This window comes from Leptodactylus fuscus, chromosome 9, assembly GCF_031893055.1.
Source record: "Leptodactylus fuscus isolate aLepFus1 chromosome 9, aLepFus1.hap2, whole genome shotgun sequence".
Taxonomy (NCBI): domain Eukaryota; kingdom Metazoa; phylum Chordata; class Amphibia; order Anura; family Leptodactylidae; genus Leptodactylus; species Leptodactylus fuscus.
In genome coordinates, this window is record NC_134273.1 from 82,077,088 (window position 1) to 82,091,003 (window position 13,916).

Below are 13,916 nucleotides of genomic sequence, written 5' to 3' on the forward strand. Positions count from 1 at the left end.
CAAATGAGACAACACAGAAGGAGAGGGAGTCTCCCCTCCAAGGAGGGCCTGCAGATGAGACAACATGGGAGGAGAGGGAGTCTCCCCACCATAGATGGCCTGCAGATGAGACAACATGGGAGGAGAGGGAGTCTCCCCACCATAGATGGCCTGCAGATGAGACAACATGGGAGGAGAGGGAGTCTCTCAACCAGGGAGGGCCTGCAGATGAGACAACATGGGAGGAGAGGGAGTCTCCCAACCAGGGAAAGCCTTCAGATGAGACTACATGGGAGGAGAGGGAGTCTCCCCTCCAGGGAGGACCTGCAGATGAGACAACATGGGAGGAGAGGGAGTCTCCCCACCATAGATGGCCTGCAGATGAGACAACATGGGAGGAGAGGGATTCTCCCCTCCAGGGAGGGCCTGCAGATGAGACAACACAGGAGGAGACACTCGAAAAAAATACAAGGTTACACCGAGCAGACCAATGATAGTGTAGCAATTTTTGGTGACAGTTTGGTATATAAAAAAGAGGTAGTTCATAAACCAAATGGCCTCTCACCTGTTTGGGTTGTGACAAGAACGTTCACAACCAACATGTAGAGTTTTTTCCACACTGGCCAGACAAAGCAGGTGGAGGGAGCAGCACGCCTTACATCTACCGGTTAGCCAATAGGAAACCGGGAGTCACAAGGAAGAAAACAATATTGAGTGTTGACGGCGCTTTCTGGTTGACCAGAGAGCGCCGTCAACACTCAATATTTTTTTCTAACACAGGAGGAGAGCGAGTCTCCCACCCCACATGACAAATCCAGGTCAGGTGCTGCAGCGGTGGAGCCAGAAGGAGGGGCAACATGGCAGGAGAGGTAGTCTCTATCCTGCAGTGATCTGTAACCCCTTAAATCTCCAAATCCAAAAGATAATATTCAGTCCTCCTGCAGCCATCACTAGGGGGAGCTCACTAATCCTAATAATAGACTGATATTGTGTAGGGATTTTAATTACAGCAGTCACATTATTTACACCACAGACAGAATTACAATAGAAGATAACACCTCTATAGATAACACCACCATGCCCCATTACATCACTAATGACAATAGATGATGTCACAGCTTAGCACCCCCCTGAACAGAACATGCCTAGGAAACGCTGCCATAGACCTCAATGAGTCGGCTCCAGTCTATGTAAAGCAGATCACTAAATTCTGTTAACAGAACAGAGGAGAAGCTCAGGCAAGATTGCTGCCCCCATAATCATGAACAGGGAATAGAATTTAAAAATCAGAAAATTAAAAAATGAGGATAAAAAGCAAACTAAAGAGCATTCACTATAAAGGGGTTGTAAGAAATTAGGAGATATTGAAATGACCTGCAATACCAGACACAGCCTGTGGACTAGAGTGGCGCTATTTATTCTGCTTTTTGTTCTCTTCTCATATATCACAGCTGTCAGGATACAGCTCCTGCCCTGTCGGTTCAGACATCCATATCCCTTTGAGAGCAGGACCAGACATCTCAATGGGCAAGGCTTTATGTCAACAGGGCCAATTCTGATACCAGCTACACAAGTGTCTGCCAGTATAAGCTGACGCCGGGTGATGGGGCGCCCGTTCCTGGGGAAGATTAGTTCATTAGGCTGTGAAATGCCAGCTTCTCTGCTGCTGTCTGTGGATTTTAGATTTTCCTCCTTTGCTAATGAACTGTCAAACAATGTTGTTGTTTTTTTGTGCATACGATTTGTAGGCACTCGTGCACACCGCGCCAATGCTAATGAGCTCCTCGTTTCGGTGGCACGAGATAATCCCTATGATTTGTGCTGGGAGACAGCTACTGTGTGTTCAGGGTCCGTCACAGACACACCGGCTCCCCGTATCCTGCACGATGTCTTATATATAATATATTGGCGCCACTTAAAGGGAATGTGTCACCAGGAAAGGATCTATTTTTTAGACCAAGTTTTATGTCAAACGTATTTTTTTTAAGAATTTTTCATGCCTTCGTTTTTAATTTTTCATGTCACTACCTCTATTATTTAGAAATGTACTATATTCTGTAATTTTTACTCTAACCACTAAGCCAAATAATAGACTGACACCAATTCTGTAGTTTTTCTTTACAGCAATCGCCTCATTTACAGCACAGACGGCATTACAATAGAAGGTAACACCTCTATAGATAACACCACTCAGCCATCAGCATATGCGCACTCAAGTACTCCATTCTCTGGGGGTATCTGTGACAGGTCAGCTAATCCGCTGTTACCTCCCGTAGGGACCCGGCCGTACCCATCAGTGGGACATATATGGCCAGGCTCTGCCTATAGCTGAAGAAGCCTCATTCCCTCCTCAAGATGTTCCTCTCAAATCCTATAAGAAAGTTAGCCTTCTTGGAAGGATCGAGACATCCGTTTCATTTTACTTGATGTCAATTAATGTGATATCTTACCTGACGGTGGATATAACTGCTCGGCTGGCCGGATCCACGTCTTCCCATTGCCAAGATTTTCTTATTACCGCCATATCAGTTTGTCTTCATTTTCTCCTTATAGTTGGTGTTAAATCTTAGTGTTTTGTTGGATTTTCCACCGTGTCTTGAAGGAGTTGTCAGTTTTGGTTCTCCTTCTAAAACCCAAAGAGACGATATTTTTAGGGGAAGTTGCAGTTGGACCCACATTGTTGTATGGTCATCACGCCGCCATTTCTAGAAAACAGAACATGATGTAACGTTTCGATCCTGCACGGACCTTCTTCAGACCCATGTCTGATCTTGTGATGTCACGTGGCATCGGAGTGCCAGAAATCTTCTGCTCTATGACATGGGGTCAGTTCCTTTACAAAGCACCAGATTTTTACGGAGTGCCTTGTTACGATGTACTAGTCCTAGAAAACACTGATCAGTGGGGGATCACTGATCCCTCAATAGACTTAAAGGGACAGTATAAATATTTTGCGGGCACCATGAGGAGACATTATACTGTGAGGGCTAAAGGAGGGGGACATTACATTGTGTGGGAACCTTAAGGGGATATTACATTGTGAGGGAAACTGGAAGGGACATTATACTGTGGGGGCACCTTAAGGGGACATTATACTGTGGGGGCAACTGGAGGGGACATTATACTGTGAGGGAACCTTAAGGAGACATTATACTGTGAGGGCACTTTGAGGGGACATTATACCGTGAGGGCACCTTAAGGGGACATTATACTGTGAGGGAACCTTAAGGAGACATTATACTGTGAGGGAACCTTAAGGAGACATTATACTGTGAGGGAACCTTAAGGAGACATTATACTGTGAGGGAACCTTGAGGAGACATTATACTGTGAGGGAACCTTAAGGAGACATTATACTGTGAGGGAACCTTAAGGAGACATTATACTGTGAGGGAACCTTAAGGAGACATTATACTGTGAGGGAACCTTGAGGAGACATTATACTGTGAAGGAACCTTAAGGGGACATTATACTGTGAGGGAACCTTGAGGGGACATTATGCTGTGAGGGCACCTTAAGGAGACATTATGCTGTGAGGGCACCTTAAGGGGACATTATACTGTGAGGGAACCTTAAGGGGACATTATACTGTGAGGGAACCTTAAGGGGACATTATACTGTGAGGGCACCTTAAGGGGACATTATACTGTGAGGGAACCTTAAGGGGACATTATACTGTGAGGGCATCTTAAGGGGACATTATACTGTGAGGGCAACTGGAGGGGACATTATACTGTGAGGGCACCTTAAGGGGACATTATACTGTGAGGGCAACTGGAGGGGACATTATACTGTGAGGGAACCTTAAGGGGACATTATACTGTGAGGGAACCTTAAGGGGACATTAATCTGTGAGGGAACCTTAAGGGGACATTATACTGTGAGGGCACCTTAAGGGGACATTATACTGTGAGGGAACCTTAAGGGGACATTATACTGTGAGGGAACCTTAAGGGGACATTATACTCTGAGGGAACCTTAAGGGGACATTATACTGTGAGGGAACCTTAAGGGGACATTATACTCTGAGGGAACCTTAAGGGGACATTATGCTGAGAGGGCAAATGGAGGGGACATTATAATGCGGGGGCATATTAAAAGGAGCATAGTAATATAGGGACATACTCTGTCAGGGCCCTTATAGGGGGTGTTATACTGTGTAGGGGCAGAACAAAACATGGGAGGAGTCAAAGTAGAAGTGGGAGGGCAGGAGGTGGGCCTTACCCTTCTTCAGTCCTATGATAGCCGCTGCAGCCGCAGGTATGTAATTCTAAAGGGTCTTAGTTTTTAGATGCAGGCACGGATGTCTTTATAGCAGGGCTATTTAGGACACTAACCCCCTTCCATAAGGACCTGTACGTAAAGCAGTGTCCTAAATTCCCCTGACAGGTTCCCTTTAAGTCTACGAGCGAGCTGTATTTTTCATGACCATTTTGCACCTTCTTGTGACTACCGTCTTAGAGTCACCTGGAGGTTGTAAGACTAGAAAAACTTTTAGCCTAGACTGTGACGGGCCGAGAACTCTGATAATAAGGAGGAATTAGGCGGACCTTGCAAGGACTTTCTCGTCTTGGGTAAATTAGAAGTAAAAGAGGTCACAAATAAAGATTTATTCCTCAGTGAACGAGGGAAATCTTTTTATCCATTTCAAGGAGCAGGAATAAATGAAGAGCGATGAAGGCGAGGAGCGCATGGGTATAGAGGAGGTAAATGCCCCCGGCGCAGGGGTCCGGCCTCGCTAGATTTGCCCAGATCGTATTGTATTTTCTCGACTGCGTTTGTCATTTACGCCTAACAAGCTTTAAAGGGGCAGCAGTAAACCTTGGAGGGGATAGATAGACAGACAGTAATTGCATGTCTTCTGTACCACAATGGCCTTAGACCTCAATCTGTCATCCTTTCTGGGTCTCTATAAGCAGCAGAAATCAGCTGTCGCTGCTGATAAATGATCGCGTCTCAGTCTCTTCTTTTCTCCTTTTATATATGTATTCCTTTTTTCTTCCATTTCTCACCCAGGGGGATTCCAGGAAAGAAATGTGGGACCATAATCTTATCAGCCGAAGAGCTCAGCAATTGTCGGGTTTGTATACATTCCTATACATTGTGACCAATGGGCGAGCACATCACGGCGGGATGACACATGGCGAGTGCTGACTTACAGGATATGTCCATTTTTTATTGCTCCATTGCATCTATCATGACAAAAGGGGCAACTTTGCAAGTGGTTCACTGCAACAATTTCCTACCGTTTTGTGTGTATAGTTTCTATGCGCATTTGTGTGTCCATGGTCACAGACTACAAACAATTCTTGTGTAGTCTGACCCTGCAGTCGTGCTCACTTCCATTTGGAACACATACAAGGGAGGATTAGTGCAGGACTACCTCCATCTGACGTATACCTTAGGAAACATTAGGAATAGAGATGAGCGAACACTTCGGATCAGCCGATCCAAACAGCACGCACACATAGAAATGAATGGAAGAACCTGTGACGCTGGCCGCCGGCAAAGTCAGCGTCACAGGTGCTTCCATTCATTTCTATGGGTACGTGCTGTTCGGATCGGCTGATCCGAACAGTGTTCGCTCATCTCTAATTAGGAACACAGCCATACTATGCAGAAGCATAGTCTGTAAATTTAGGAAATTTATACTGGAGACTATTTGCAACATTCATCTGTGATGCATTGGAGTAAAACTTAAAGGGTGTTCCCATGTCCCCTATTGGCTGGTGCAACTGATGCTCTATTCAGAGCTGGGAGGATTAATCCTGATTAGGGTCGAACGATCGGGATCAGGAAAGATCGGATCCCGATCGGCAATCCAGCAAATTTCATGATGACGATGAAGATGATCGAAAAACGGATTTTGAAATCTCAAGATCCGCTCAACCCTACCGTATATATATACAATTAGGGATGAGCAATCAGGATCGGGAAAGATCGAATCCCGATCAGCGATCAAGCAAATTTCATGATCGCGATGGAAAATGATCGGAAATCGAATTTTAAAATCGATCCTGAAATCTCAAGATTGGCTCAACACTAATCCTGATCAGTTGGGGTCTGGGTGGTCGGACCCTGACCAATCTGTAAGTTATCCACTGTCTTCTCCTTGGGAATATCCCTTTAAGACGCTGTATTAGGTAGGGCCCACTCATGCGAAGGTCATAGGGTACAAAACATGAGAATAGAATTCTATCAATCAAATAATCAGATTTTCTGAGGCATAACTTAAAGCCCCTGGACCCCGACTTACAAACCAAATGACATAGTTATGGGCTTTGGAAGGTCAGGAGTAAAATTCAAAAATATTTAAAAAATGAAAACTGGCTTGGTCCTGAAAGGGTTAATCCCCCTACTCCTCTTCCACCTGTAAAGAAGTAGAATTAAGATTTTTGTGTTTTCCCCTCCGATACCTGATGACGCCTTCTGGAAAGGATTTTGATTGAAAATCTTCCAAGCTGTAGTTGTTTGCGATCAGTGATCAGGGACTTCGCAGGCAGAACACAGGGAGGCGGCCATCTTGGCACAATTTGATGCGGTGATTGCCAGGTTGATGGCGGGTAAGGTGCGCCGCTCCTAGCAATTATCCTCAGCCGTCTTACCACTTCATCAGCCTTTCCTGTTACATTTTAATTGCAGAAGTGCCGTAGTAACAAACCGGCAATCAGAGGAGAGGGAGAAGATGTCACCGCAGATCATACACCTCGCCCAAGGTCTGAGCGGCAGAGCATTGCACGAGATGTCCACACTGGCCCCTGGGGATCGCTTGCTTGCCAAATGGAGGAGATGCCCAGTTTGGGCCAATGATTTATTAGGCAATGGGTAGAAGAATGTATATGCAGCACAGGCACACAGTAAATAATGTTACCATACGGGGCAAATAAATAATGCAGCTATACAGTGCACAAATAACACACTGATAGAGCAGCGCCCCCTGATGATGGTGCACAGAACACCCTATCACATATAACCAGTGCAAACCGCTCATTTACAGAAGGACCCAATGGGAAAGAAGCCAATTCTATTTTGGATTACACTGCGTTATCCCAGCCATTAACTCTTTCAGTGCTCCAGACCACCAGGGAGTTTACTATCAACCCCTTTACTGCCTTATACACCCAGGAATGTAACTACAAACACCGTCACTGACTAAACCACCAGAGATGTTACCATTAGCCCCTTTACTGCTCTAGACCACCAGGAATGTTTCTCGTAATGCCTTGTCTGCTTTAGGTTGCCAGTATTGTAACCACAATTGCCCAAGATTACAAAGCATGTTAGCACTAAACTTTTTGCTACCCTAGACAACCAGGGATGTTACCCTTAACCGCTTTACTACTCTAGACCACCAGGGATGTTACCATTAACCACTTTACTACTCTAGACCACCAGGGATGTTACCATTAAAACCTTTACTACCCCAGACCACCAGGGATGTTACCATTAAAACCTTTACTACCCCAGACCACCAAGAATGTTACCATTAACCGCTTTACTACCCTAGACCACCAGGGATGTTACCATTAACCACTTTACTACTGTAGACCAACAGGGATGTTACCATTAACCACTTTACTACTCTAGACCACCAGGGATGTTACCATTAACGCTTTAATACCCTAGACCACCAGGGATGTTACCATTAACCACTTTACTACTTTAGACCACCAGGGATGTTACCATTAACTCCTTTACTACCCCAGACCACCAGGGATGTTACCATTAACCGCTTTACTACCCTAGACCACCAGAAATGTTACCATTAACCGCTTTACTACTCTAGACCAACAGGGATGTTACCATTAACCACTTTACTACTCTAGACCAACAGGCATGTTACCATTAACCGCTTTACTACCCTAGACCACCAGAAATGTTACCATTAACCACTTTACTACTCTAGACCAACAGGGATGTTACCATTAAAACTTTTACTACCCCAGACCACCAGGGATGTTACCATTAACTGACTTACTACCCTAGACCACCAGGAATGTTACCATGACCACCCTAGACACCAAGGATGTTTCTATTGACCCTTTTACTACCCTAGACCACCAGGGATGTTAAAGTTACCCATCTATGTGGATAAGTATAACAATATAAATGACAGCTTCAGTATTGGGGTCCAGAATCTTAAAGTTATGCCTGCTGGGTAGTAATTTAGCAAAAAGTCCCGAATCTATGATGAGTGTCAGCTTAACCACTGAGCGGTGTCCGATATAATCAGGCGAGCTGTCGGCGGGTTGTTGTTACAGGTCCCGCGGTGTAACCAGCGTCTTCTCCATTTATAGGACATTGTTACGCTGCAGCTGTGCGCTAATAAGTTGGACAAGAAAGACTTCTTCGGGAAATCAGACCCTTTCCTCGTATTCTACCGCAGTAATGAGGACGGCACGTAAGTCTGACTGGCGACTTCTTATTATAAAGTACAAGGAGTTCTACAGGGTGGAAGAAAGGGCATATAAATTCCTAAGAAGCTGCGTCTCCAAGTAACAATTACTCTCCGCACACTGATTAGAGGAGAACTTATTAAGAAACTTATTGCGACCAACTAACTGCTCCGCAACTGGTCATAAAGATTGGAAAAACATGACTGCTGTCAACAGCGCCACACTGGTGCACAGGTTGTGTCCTGTATTGCAGCTCAGCTCCATTAAAGTGAATGCGGCTAAGTTGTAATGCCACATAAAACCTTTGGACATGTGTGGCGCTGTTTTTGGAAGTCTTGGGTAACCTTAAACATCCTTCCGGCTAGGTTAATATGACTAAACAGGTAGGATCGCCCAAAAGTGAGCAGTTCCCACTCAGTTTAGGGTTGAAAGGTCCCTGAATTTGCAAAATTGGCACATGGTCACCTTCTCCTTGGTTCTCAATCATATTAAGACCCTATGGGTGATTATGACAGCCCCATAGACCCTCCATGTGCTGCCATATTGTACTTTATAACATAGCAGGGCCTTATACAGGCCTTGTCGCCCCTACCAACCAATCACAGCGCAGCTTATAATTCATCTAGTGCTCATGAGTAATGTACGCTGTGCTGTGATTGGTTGTTAGACCGTTCCATAAATCTACCCAAAGTATATCAGGAATCTCGCGTTGTGACTATGGGGTGAGTGACATGACCTCTTACCTGACATGACCTCTTACCTTACTTACAGGTTTACAATCTGCCACAAAACAGAAGTGGTGAAGAACACGCTGAACCCCGTATGGCAGCCATTCACTATCCCTGTGCGAGCGCTGTGCAACGGTGACTATGACAGGTCTGGGAATTCCTGGATCCATTCTCCGGGCGTTATCTCTGTAGTCGCTAACCATTGTATTACAGGTGACTCCGTGTAACACCGGCCTGGGGCAAATACTAGTCTGTGGTTGAGGATTTCTCACCACTCCGATTAATTCCCCTCGCCTGACCACATAGACGTTACACTGTACATGAGGACAAACCCCGAATGTGTGTGAGGAATATGTGTGTATAGTATGTGTATATATGTGTATATATATGTTTGTATAGTGTGCGTATACGTGTATAGTATATATGTGTATAGTATGTGTATATTTATTTACTAGCCCCTGCCCGCGGCTTCATCTGCGTGTTGTTGGCGTCGATGATCCGCCTTTATTCAGCAAATTGCTTCCGTCAAAGGTTTACCTGCTATAGCGTTTCGTCAGTTATCAAGCTGTCCCGCTGCTGAACTGGTTCCTCGCGCCATGCCCGTGATTGTTCCGGCATCTCAGCAGCTCGCTGGGACGCCATATAATGAGCGTGTTGTTGACGTCGATGATCCGCCTGCTTCGGCGTTTGCGCTGAACTTATTCCTCGCACCATGCCTGTGATCGTTCCGGCATCTCACTAGCTCACTGGGACACCATATAATGAGCGTGTTGTTGGCGCCGATGATCCCCCTGTGCTCCGCTTGAGGATAGCTCTGTGACTTCTGGCTACCTTCATAGCTCTCGTTGTTTTAGAATTTTGGACGAATTAGATTTTCTTTTTCCAGGCTTGCTAAAATTGGCAAACTGCCCATTTGGATTAAAGGTGTTTTCCCATCCAGTGTGTCAGCACTGCCTGGAGCAGATCAGATAATATGCAAATGCATGTACAGAATGGACCATAGGGTTAGATATATGTTTATGTAGAGAGATAACAGACCTGGCGTTATCAGAACCTGAGATAAGCTGCTGCAAGAGCAGTGTAATATAGTATGTGAACATAAATTCATAACAGTCATGAAGCCATCTCATTTACCGGGATAAAAAGTAGTCTAATTGACATTGCAAAATATCTATGTGTCAAATTTCATCCAAATCCGTTCAACTGTTTTTGCGTGATTAAGTAACAAACACACAAACATCCAAACTTTCACATTTATAATTTTAGGATAGTATGTTTATTGTATAGGTATGTATCTATGCAGTATATGTGACAGTATGTGTGATGTGTTTGTATATATATTTGTGTGCACGTATCTGTTTACATCAATGTTGTGTATCTATATGTACAGATAGATAGATAGATAGATAAATAGATAGGAGATAGATAGATAGATAGATAGATAGATAGATATGAGATAGATAGATAGATAGATAGATAGGAGATAGATAGATAGATAGATAGATAGATAGATAGATAGATAGATAGATAGGAGATAGATAGATAGATAGATAGATAGATAGATAGATAGATAGATAATCTTGTGAGTATATACAGATTGTCCATTTGCCGCAGACATTGGCAGCTCATTGTATTACCCGAGCGGCAGATGTTGCCCTGTATAAGACTCCCCTCTTATGAGTCAGTTGTCAGGGAAGAGTCGACGAAAATAGCATCAGACAGGCCCCATATTGTCCACTTTCCCGTCACCTCCTGTGAGACTTCATGTGTTACTGTCTCTGCAGACGCTGCTTTATCAGATGCGGATACACAGGTGTAAACACGGTTATAATAACCAGACTGTGCAAGTCATTCTGTAATATAGTGACTGCTGCATTATGGGTAATGGGGCTACATTTGGGTAATTTGGAGTTGTTGTAACGTGTAACTGGATTTTTTTTTTTTGTTCCTTTTTACAGGACGGTGAAAGTGGATGTGTATGACTGGGACAGGGGAGGAAGGTATGCTATATACTGATATACCCAGGCAGTTAAAGGGATGTTCCCAAAAAGCACCAGGTCATACAGGAACCATAGGCAACTCTGCAACTCAGTAATTGCTGTTCCCCAAATGATAGTCAATTTGTAGAGACACATTCCCTTTAATTAAAGGGGTTATATGAGATTAGAAAGCATGGCTGCTTTCTTCTAGCAACAGCGCCACCCTTGTGCATAGGTTGTGTCTGGTATTGCATTATTCGAGATAACAGAGCTGAACAGCAATACCAGACACAACCTATGGACAGAGGCAGCCATATTCTTCCGATCCCATCCACCCCTATAGAATCTCACATCCGCTGAGGAGTTGTAATGTTCTTTACTGTTGTTTTCCAGCCATGACTTCATCGGGGAGTTCACTACGAGTTACAGAGAGTTATCCAGAGGGCAGAGTCAGTTCAGCGTGTATGAGGTGAGACATCCGAGTCCTTAAGAAGTGTCACAGTCTGAGTCATGTCTATGAGGCTGCAGGAATCTACATGGAAGGCGCTGTGACGATCACACGTAATGGCCACGGATCGTCATCTATTACTTTGGGCCATGGTCTATTTTAGGGCGCCACATTTATAACGTGTGGTTGAAATGTTTTTGTTTTCTCTGGTTTGTCCCTTTGTGCTGCCAGGCCAGCATAGCAAATCTTATCCTTACACTTTTTCTAAGGAGGTTCTTAAAAATAGCCCTTCTATGGGATGTTGTCAGGGACGGGGAGTCACCATTCAGTGTCAGTGGGATATTGGGGCTAACTGCTATTAGATATGTATTTCTCATATATACCACTGGTTGGACAATAAATGAAATAATAAAATTCTCCTTGTCTGCAGCCACCACTAGGGGGAGCTCAGGATCCTACTGCATAATGCTTATACAGTATATTGAAGGAGCATGTTCCTAAGCTCTAAGCCACCCAGCTCCATCTAGTGGTGACGACAGGTAGATCATGTATCACTTAAAGTGGACCTCTACTTATAAAATAACTTTACATAAATGAATAATACAAGTGAATATAAGAAACTTTGTCATATATCTTAGGCCGGGTTCACACGGAGTATTCTGGCTCGTCATTTGGTACGTAGAAGCCGCGGGAGGATTTGTGGGCCGTATACACTCCCATTGTTTTCAATGGGAGCCGGTACCGTACACGCGGCGCTATTTTGCAGCCGTGATTTTGCGGCAGCCGCAAAATAGCTCCGCGTGTACGGCCCGCAAATCCTCCCGCAGCGTCTATGTACCAAATGACGAGCCAGAATACTCTGTGTGAACCCGGCCTAATTAAAGAAATCTGTTTCCTTCTCCACCATCTTGACTCAGGTTGTTTATCTCTATTGCAGCCATACTGTCATTGGTCTCACACACAGACGTCTATGGAGAGGGGAGGAGCAGGCTGCTTCATTCTGTTCAGGGTCTTTTTTCTTTTTTATGTAGATTATGAGCACCATATAGGGATCACATTTTTTTTTTCCTATCCGTATGTCTTTGTAGAATGGGGGGAAATCCACACAAACACGGGGAGAACATAAAACTCCTTGCAGATGTTGTTGTTGGCGGGATTCAAACCCAGGACTCCAGAGCTGCAAGGCGTCAGTGCTAACCACTGAGCCACCATGTTGCCCCCTCGGTTCGGGGTCTTATGATAAAAGTTAGAAGTGTCAGAAGGGTTCCCTCATTTAAAGAGTCTTCTCCCCCTCTTCTCTCTCCATAGACTTCTGTGTAAAATGTAGATCCGTCTGGTAAGTGGAGAAGGAAACAGATTTCTTTAATAAGATATATTACTAAGTTTCTTATATTTACCTGCGCTATTCATTTATGCAAAGTTGTTTTATAATTAGCAGGAGCAGGCAACTTTCAACCCTGCAGCAGTTGTGGAACTACAATTCCCAGCATGCATACTTACTTTGCTGTCCTTGGAGCTCCTGATAGAAGTGAATGGAGCAGACTAGGAGTTCTGGTTCTGTCCTGTGCCGCCTGTTTACATGAATTCCCGATTCCTCTCCGATGTGTATCTATTACATGTGGGACTGTATGACATTGATGGTGTTATTGACAATGGGGATGCGGGCTGGATACTGATGGCGGTATTATCTGAATGTTTAATCTGAGCGGAGTGAAAGGCGAGCGGATTAATCAGCTCACTATCTCATTATTTTCAGTTAGTACAGGAGTTTGTTCAGTGAAGCTAAACGTATTATCCCAGCCTCATCCTCCCTGCCCCGTCCAATACAAGCTGTGGGTACAAGGAGATGATTTGTATGAAGAATTCGAGCTCTGGTTCACCCGTCCAGTACATAATATTTAAAGGGGCCTCGCACTGTTGGCTGGTTTAAATTTCAACTTTCCCTATAGCGCCACCACACCGGGGAGAGTGAGCATTATACTGTATAACACATTGACATGCTGGACCCTCATTGAGATCAGTGGTGGTTATAACAAGTCTAAGTAACAAAGTATATAGCGTTTAGGTTTAAAGGGGTATTCCAGGACTTTTATAATGATACGATAGGTCATCAATATCAGATCAGTGAGGATTCGACTCCTGGATTCCCCACAATCTGCTTGACTGCTGCAACCTAGCGCCATACATTGTGTAGTGGCTAAGCCTGGTATTGCAGCTCAGTCCTATTCACTTGAATGGGATGGACTTGTAAAAGGATCACATGACTGGTAGACGTGAGGCTTGTGCAAGCGCCATCATCGAGGTCAGACCCCACTGATATGACATTAGTGTCGCATCTTAAAGGGGATGTCCATGAATTACAGAAAAGTTTGGGCGGACAAAAAAA

The 13,916-nt window shown here is 44.5% G+C and overlaps 1 protein-coding gene across 2 annotated transcripts in view; it reads left to right on the forward strand.

The window, feature by feature from the left end:
• The window catches only part of CPNE9 (copine family member 9), a 136,472-nt gene that overhangs the window by 105,031 nt on the left and 17,525 nt on the right, over positions 1–13,916 (forward strand). For both annotated transcript variants that reach the window (XM_075287511.1, XM_075287512.1), the window contains 5 exons: positions 4,996–5,059; positions 8,277–8,380; positions 9,147–9,251; positions 11,062–11,103; positions 11,476–11,551. In XM_075287511.1, the coding sequence (XP_075143612.1) occupies positions 4,996–5,059; positions 8,277–8,380; positions 9,147–9,251; positions 11,062–11,103; positions 11,476–11,551 (391 nt within the window). The remainder of the gene's footprint in view (positions 1–4,995; positions 5,060–8,276; positions 8,381–9,146; positions 9,252–11,061; positions 11,104–11,475; positions 11,552–13,916) is intronic.